This window comes from Carcharhinus amblyrhynchos, unplaced genomic scaffold (genome assembly GCF_965287045.1).
Source record: "Carcharhinus amblyrhynchos unplaced genomic scaffold, sCarAmb.v2.hapA scaffold_90, whole genome shotgun sequence".
Classification (NCBI taxonomy): domain Eukaryota; kingdom Metazoa; phylum Chordata; class Chondrichthyes; order Carcharhiniformes; family Carcharhinidae; genus Carcharhinus; species Carcharhinus amblyrhynchos.
Window position 1 is genome coordinate 61882 of NW_027649830.1, and position 7822 is coordinate 69703.

The 7822-nt window shown below is 52.4% G+C and overlaps 1 protein-coding gene across 1 annotated transcript in view; it reads right to left on the reverse strand.

The window, feature by feature from the left end:
* Positions 1-7728, reverse strand: part of LOC145338042 (rano class II histocompatibility antigen, A beta chain-like) — a 37003-nt gene extending 29275 nt beyond the window's left edge. Inside the window, exons 1-3 of the mRNA XM_080182816.1 lie at positions 7598-7728; positions 5169-5269; positions 2025-2300 (exon numbers count right to left, since the gene is read on the reverse strand). Of these exons, the coding sequence (XP_080038942.1) occupies positions 2025-2300; positions 5169-5250 (358 nt within the window). The 5' untranslated portion in view covers positions 5251-5269; positions 7598-7728. The remainder of the gene's footprint in view (positions 1-2024; positions 2301-5168; positions 5270-7597) is intronic.
* Positions 7729-7822: the final 94 nt, after the last annotated feature.

Below are 7822 nucleotides of genomic sequence, written 5' to 3' on the forward strand. Positions count from 1 at the left end.
GAAAGGCCTATTCTTGTGCTGTAATGGGCTGAAGGACCTGTTCCTGTGTTGTAATGGGCCGAAGGGCCTGTTTCTGTGCTGTAATAGGCTGAAGGGCCTGTTCCTGTACTGTGATGGGCTGAAGGGCCTGCTCATGACTGTAATAAGCTGAAGGGCCTGTTCCTAGGCTGTAATAAGCTGAAGTACTTGTTTCTGTGCTGTGATGGGCCAAAACACCTGTTTCGTGTTGTAATGGACCGAAGGGCCTGTTCCTGTGCTGTAATGGACTGGCCTGTTCCTGTGCTGTAATAGGCTGAAGGGCCTGTTCCTGTGCTGTAATAGGCCGAAAGGCCTGTTCGTGTGCTGTGATGTGCCGAAGGGCCTGTTCCTGTGTTGTAATAGGCTGAATGGCCTGTTCCTGTGCTGTAATAGGCTGAAGGGCCTGTTCTGTAATGGGCTGAAGGGCCTGTCCTGTGTTATAATAGGCTAAAGGGTCTGTTCCTGTGTTGTAATAGGCTGAAGGGCCTGTTCCTGTGCTGTAATGGACTAAAGGGTCTGTTCCTGTGCTGTAATAGGCTGAAGGGCCTGTTCCTGTGCTGTAATGAGCTGAAGGGCCTGTTCCTGTGCTGTAATCGGCTGAACGGCTTGTTCCTGTGTTGTAATAGGCTGAAGGGCCTGTTCCTGTGCTGTACTGTTCTATGCTCTGTGCTCTACTTCAAATTTCACCATCTGCTGTGGTGGGATTCAAACCCAGCTCCCACATTGCCCTATGGTCCCGGGTCCCACGTTGCCCTATGGTCCCCGGGTCTCACGTTGCCCTGTGGTCCCCGGGTCCCACGTTGCCCTGTGGTCCCCGGGTCCCACGTTGCCCTGTGGTCCCCGGGTCCCACGTTGCCCTATGGTCCCCGGGTCCCACGTTGCCCTGTGGTCCCCGGGTCCCACGTTGCCCTGTGGTCCCCGGGTCCCACGTTGCCCTGTGGTCCCCGGGTCCCACGTTGCCCTGTGGTCCCCGGGTCCCGCGATGTCCTATGGTCCCCGGGTCCCACGTTGCCCTATGGTCCCCGGGTCCCAAGTTGCCCTATGGTCCCCGGGTCCCACGTTGCCCTATGGTCCCCGGGTCCCACGTTGCCCTATGGTCCCCGGGTCCCACGTTGCCCTATGGTCCCTGGGTCCCACGTTGCCCTATGGCCCCTGGGTCCCATGTTGCCCTGTGGTCCCCGGGTCCCACGTTGCCCTATGGTCCCCGGGTCCCACGTTGCCCTATGGTCCCTGGGTCCCACGTTGCCCTATGGTCCCCGGGTCCCGCGTTGCCCTATGGTCCCCGGGTCCCACGTTGCCCTATGGTCCCCGGGTCCCATGTTGCCCTATGGTCCCCGGGTCCCACGTTGCCCTATGGTCCCCGGGTCCCACGTTGCCCTATGGTCCGGGGTCCCACGTTGCCTTATGGTCCCCGGGTCCCACGTTGCCCTATGGTCCGGGGTCCCACGTTGCCTTATGGTCCCCGGGTCCCACGTTGCCCTATGGTCCCCGGGTCCCACGTTGCCCTATGGTCCCCGGGTCCCGCGATGTCCTATGGTCCCCGGGTCCCAAGTTGCCCTGTGGTCCCCGGGTCCCGCGATGTCCTATGGTCCCCGGGTCCCACGTTGCCCTATGGTCCCGGGTCCCGCGATGTCCTATGGTCCCTGGGTCCCACGTTGCCCTATGGTCCCCGGGTCCCGCGATGTCCTATGGTCCCTGGGTCCCACGTTGCCCTATGGTCCCCGGGTCCCGCGATGTCCTATGGTCCCTGGGTCCCACGTTGCCCTATGGTCCCCGGGTCCCGCGATGTCCTATGGTCCCTGGGTCCCACGTTGCCCTATGGTCCCGGGTCCCACGTTGCCCAATGGTCCCCAGGTCCCGCGATGTCCTATGGTCCCTGGGTTACTAGCTGGGTAGCACCATGGCCAGCGCCCTGCCTAACGCAGCAATTCAGCACCCTGAAATCTACAGGACCCAGGAGGAAGGTCGAGAGAAATTGCATCAAAGTTGAAACGTTGATATCTTACCTTCCCGGTCAAGCGTATCAGCGCCAACCTCCAGCAACTGGCTCAGAAAGTTCACCGTGTCCTGGATCTCATTCCGGATGTTCTTCAGTGCTTTGGGATCCTTGTTTAAGCTGTCCACTTCGCTTTTCACTGTGGAACTCTCCACTATCAGCCGGTCCGCCCTGGTGTCAAAGTAGCTCAGTGTGTGTCCATTGTAGGCCAACGCCCACTTGCAACCGGATATGTTCTTGCGAGTGACAGCTGCCTCGTCACAGTCCAGTAGCTGCTGTACCACATCTGGTGGGTGGGGGGTTGGCAGGGAGGGGGCAGGTGTGCGGGAGAGAAAGAGACAACATTATATGGTTTAAGCTTCAACGTAAACAGAAAATGCTGGGTAAAAACTCAGCAGGTCTGACAGCATCTGAGGAGAGAGAAACAGAGTTAATGCTTCGAACTTAGAAGAGTGAGAGGGGATCTGATAGAAACTTATAAAATTCTAACAGGGTTAGACAGGGTAGATTCAGAAAGAATGTCCCCGATGGTGGGGGGAGTCCAGAACTAGGGGTCAGAGTTTGAGGATAAGGGGGAAACCTTTTAGAACTGAGGTGAGGAGAAATTTCTTCACCCAGAGGGTGGGGAATGTGTGGAATTCACTCCCACAGAAAGTAGTTGAGGCCAAAACGTTGTGTGATTTCAGGAAGAAATGAGATATCGCTCTTGGGGCTAAAGGGATTGAGGGATATGGGGGAAGGGGGAGATCAGGATATTGAATTTGATGATCAGCCGTGATCAAAATGAATGGGGGAGCAGCTCGAAGGGCCAAATGGCCTCCTCCTGTTTCTATAACTCCTCTTCAGAAACAAAACAGGGAGGAATGCGATGAATTTTACACATTTTTTATTCATTCGTGGGACAGGGTCTTCACTGGCTGGGCCAGTATTTTTTGCCCATCCCTAGTTACCCCTTGGAGGGCAGTTCAGAGTCAATCCCATTGCTATGGCTCTGGAGTCACATGTAGGCCAGACCGGGGTAAGGACGGCAGATTTCCTTCCCTAAAGGAACAAGATGGGTTTTTCCAACGATGGACAATGGGCCATCAGTAGATTCTTAATTCCAGATCCTGTGATGGGATTCAAACCCAGGTCCCCAGAACATTAACTGAGTTTCTGGATTAATAGTCTAGGGATAGAGTTGAAGGAAAAGACTTCATTGAAACGGATGCTCAGTCACAATCATATCAAATGGCAGAGCAGACTGGCAGCACAGTGGCAAAGTGTTCAGCACTACTGCCTCATTGCACCAGGGACCCGGCTTCAATTCCCACCTTGGGTCAGTGTCTTGTGCAGAGTCTGCACATTCTCCCCATATTTGCATGGGTTTCCTCCAGATTGGAAAACTGCCAGTGTGATATCCTTGTTCAGAAAGGGAAGGAGGGAAAATGCAGGAAACTACAGGCCAGTTAGTCTATCTTCAGTCATTAGAAAATTATTAGAATTGATCATTAAGGAGAGAATAGCAATCTGTTTGGAAAGTCTGATCCAGTGTGGTTTGACAATTTACTGGAGTTCATTGAGGAGGCAGCAGCCAGGTTAGATAGGATAGAACCAGTCAATGTTGTACAATTAGATTTCCAAAAGACATTTGATAAGGTGCCACAGAATAGGCCGTTATCCAAGACAGAAACTCCTGGTTGGAGGTAAAATTCTGTCATGGATAAGAGCGAGCAGCCAGTAGCGACAAGAGGATCTTTCTCACGTTGGAGGGCAGTAACTAGTGGAGTGTCATAGCGATCAGTACTGGGACCCCAGCTCTTCACAATATAAGATCATAAGAATGAGATCATAAGAAATAGGAGCAGGAGTAGGCCATCTAGCCCTTCGAGCCTGCCCCGCCATTCAATAAGATCATGGCTGATCTGTTGTGGCTCAGTTCCACTTTCCCGCCCTCTCCCCATAACCCTTAATCCCCTCTCTTATCAAAACCCATCAACCCGCGTCTTAAAAATATTGAGCGAGGCAGCCTCCACCACTTCAACGGGCAGAGAATTCCAGAGATTCACCACCCTTTGAGTGAAGAAGTTCCTCCTCAACTCTGTTCTAAACCGCTCCCCCCCTTTATCTTGAGGCTGTGCCCCCTAGTCCTACTGTCCTTTCTGAGCGGGAAGAGTCTCTCCACCTCTATCCTATCCATCCCATTCATCATCTTATACGATTAATGATTTGCAGGAAGGGACAGAGTGTACAAAAGGCAGATTTGTGGATGATACAAAACAGAGTGGGAAGGCAAATTGTAAGGAGAATATAAATAGTTTACAGGGAGATTCCAACAGATTGGTTGAGTATGTGGAAAACTGGGAAATGGAATTTAATGTGGGAAAATGTGAGACTGTTTATTTTGGACGAAAGAATGAAAATGATTGAAACTGAGAGAGATGGCAGAAAGGTAGAGCACAAAGGGACTTTATGGAACACAGAAAGCAAGAACACAGCTGCAAAGGAAAATGGTGGGGGGGCAGTGGCGTAGTGATATTGTCATTGCACTTGTCATCCAGAGACCCTGCGGACCCGGGTTCGAATCCCACCATGGCACCCGGTAGAATTCAATAAAAAATATCTGGAATTAAAAGTCTACTGGTGACCATAAAACCATTGTCGATTATCAGGAAAAACCCATCTGGTCCACTTTAAGGAAGGAAATCTGCTGTCCTTGGCCTACATGTGACCCCAGAGCCACACAGCAATGTTAACTCTTAACTACCCCTCTGAAATGGCCTACCAAGCCACTTGATTCAAGGGGCAATTAGGGATGGGCAACAAATACTGGCCCAGCCCAGCAGAACCCACGTCCCAGGAATGAAGAAAATAGGGAAGGCCAATGGAAAGCTGGCTTTTATCTTGCTAGGGGCTGGAGTATTAAAGTGAAGAGGTCTTGCTGCATCTGTACAAGATACTGTGAGGCTACATTTACAATACTGCATTTATTGCCCATCCCTATTTGCCCCTGGAAAGTCAATCACGTTGCTGTGATTCTAGAGTCACATGTAGGCCACAGCAGGTAAGGATGGCAGATTCCTTCCCTGAAGGATATTACTGAACCAGTCCAGTTGTAGCATGAATCAATAAACTTTTCAACTTTCAAACACTCACATGCCGCTCTGAATCTTACCCAAGGCTGAAATCAGGCTCAGAAAACAGCAGGAGAAAGTGGCGACCGTGAGGATTGAGCCATTGTTCCGGACAGGAGGCATGCTGGAGAAGTCACCCACCCTGGGAACGGCAAAGCAGCAGAGAGAGCAACTGAGTCAGACAAAAGCCTCCGCCAAGTCGAAAGTTTTCTCAAGCAATAGTCCCTACATCCCCTCATGGGTTGGGACTGGTGCCAGCATCATGAACAGTTAAATTGGTTTATGTTTGAAGCGCAGCTCAGGGAGCTGAGAATTTCTGGTCAAGCTTGTTTGGGAATAATTACAGCATTTCTTCACTGACGCTTTACGGAAAGTACTGTAGGGAATTCAACACTCTGTACAGAATGAGGAAGCTTTACCAACTTCCTCATACTCGCACACAATATGCCTGTGAGCATGCAGGCAGGTTTATTTTGTAATCTATCTGATCTCTGCAGCGTAGCTGATTACAGCAATCTACAGCTCACAGCTTCACCCTGGTGATTCACCCGTTCCTGTAAGGTGTGTGGGAACTGAGCTTGGGGGAAATGGCCTGAGTGGGCTCACAATGAGGCTAAAGAGGAACAGGATGAGGCCATTCAGCCCCTCAAATTTGTTACACAGGGACAGGACGAGGCCATTCAGCCCCTCTTCAGTCTGCTACACAGGAACAGGACGAGGCCATTCAGCCCCTCTTCAGTCTGTTACACAGGAACAGGACGAGGCCATTCAGCCCCTCTTCAGTCTGTTACACAGGAACAGGACGAGGCCATTCAGCCCCTCTTCAATCTGCTACACAGGGACAGGACGAGGCCATTCAGCCCCTCTTCAGTCTGTTACACAGGAACAGGACAAGGCCATTCAGCCCGTCTTCAGTCTGCTACACAGGAACAGGAGGAGGCCATTCAGCCCCTCTTCAGTCTGTTACACAGGAACAGGAGGAGGCCATTCAGCCCGTCTTCAGTCTGTTACACAGGAACAGGAGGAGGCCATTCAGCCCCTCTTCAGTCTGTTACACAGGAACAGGACAAGGCCATTCAGCCCCTCTTCAGTCTGTTACACAGGAACAGGACGAGGCCATTCAGCCCGTCTTCAGTCTGTTACACAGGAACAGGACAAGGCCATTCAGCCCCTCTTCAGTCTGTTACACAGGAACAGGAGGAGGCCATTCAGCCCCTCTTCAGTCTGTTACACAGGAACAGGACAAGGCCATTCAGCCCCTCTTCAGTCTGTTACACAGGAACAGGACGAGGCCATTCAGCCCGTCTTCAGTCTGTTACACAGGAACAGGACAAGGCCATTCAGCCCCTCTTCAGTCTGTTACACAGGAACAGGAGGAGGCCATTCAGCCCCTCTTCAGTCTGTTACACAGGAACAGGACAAGGCCATTCAGCTCCTCTTCAGTCTGTTACACAGGAACAGGACAAGGCCATTCGGCCCCTCTTCAGTCTGTTACACAGGAACAGGAGGAGGCCATTCAGCCCGTCTTCAGTCTGTTACACAGGAACAGGAGGAGGCCATTCAGCCCCTCTTCAGTCTGTTACACAGGAACAGGACGAGGCCATTCAGCCCGTCTCCAGTCTGTTACACAGGAACAGGACGAGGCCATTCAGCCCCTCTTCAGTCTGTTACACAGGAACAGGACAAGGCCATTCAGCCCGTCTTCAGTCTGTTACACAGGAACAGGACGAGGCCATTCAGCCCCTCTTCAGTCTGTTACACAGGAACAGGACAAGGCCATTCAGCCCGTCTTCAGTCTGCTACACAGGAACAGGAGGAGACCATTCAGCCCCTCTTCAGTCTGTTACACAGGAACAGGAGGAGGCCATTCAGCCTGTCCAGTCTGTTACACAGGAACAGGACAAGGCCATTCAGCCCCTCTTCAGTCTGTTACACAGGAACAGGAGGAGGCCATTCAGCCCATCTTCAGTCTGTTACACAGGAACAGGAGGAGGCCATTCAGCCCCTCTTCAGTCTGTTACACAGGAACAGGAGGAGGCCATTCAGCCCGTCTTCAGTCTGCTACACAGGAACAGGAGGAGACCATTCAGCCCCTCTTCAGTCTGTTACACAGGAACAGGAGGAGGCCATTCAGCCCCTCTTCAGCCTGTTACACAGGAACAGGACGAGGCCATTCAGCCCCTCTTCAGTCTGTTACACGTGAACAGGAGGAGGCCTGAACATAGTAACGGTGGCGGCAGAATCTGCCTATTGGCTAATGTGGGATCTTGCTGTGCGTCCATGGCAGCAACCATGCCATTGCAAGTCTTTGCCAGGCTGTCACGCCCAGGCCCTCTGCCAGCTGCCCTCTGGTGGGGGTGTGAGTCGGGAGGCCGGGGAGTGGGAAGGGAAGTAGGGGGTGAGGTGAAAGGATTACGCAGGAGTGGCTTCTGACATTCCCCACTTCCACCACCCTCTCACCCCCCCTCACCAATCCAGGCCCCTTCTCCAGCCGATATCAGTGAATTCCTCTCCAGGAGGTCCAGTGGGGTCAGTGAACTGACAGTTTTCCTGGTTCAGGCTGGGTAATGTGGGGTAAACGCAGTAAGAAGTCTCACAACACCAGGTTAAAGTCTAACAAGTTTATTTGGTAGCAAAAGCCACTAGCTTTCGGAGCGCTGCTCCTTCATCAGGTGAGTGGGAGTTCTGTTCACAA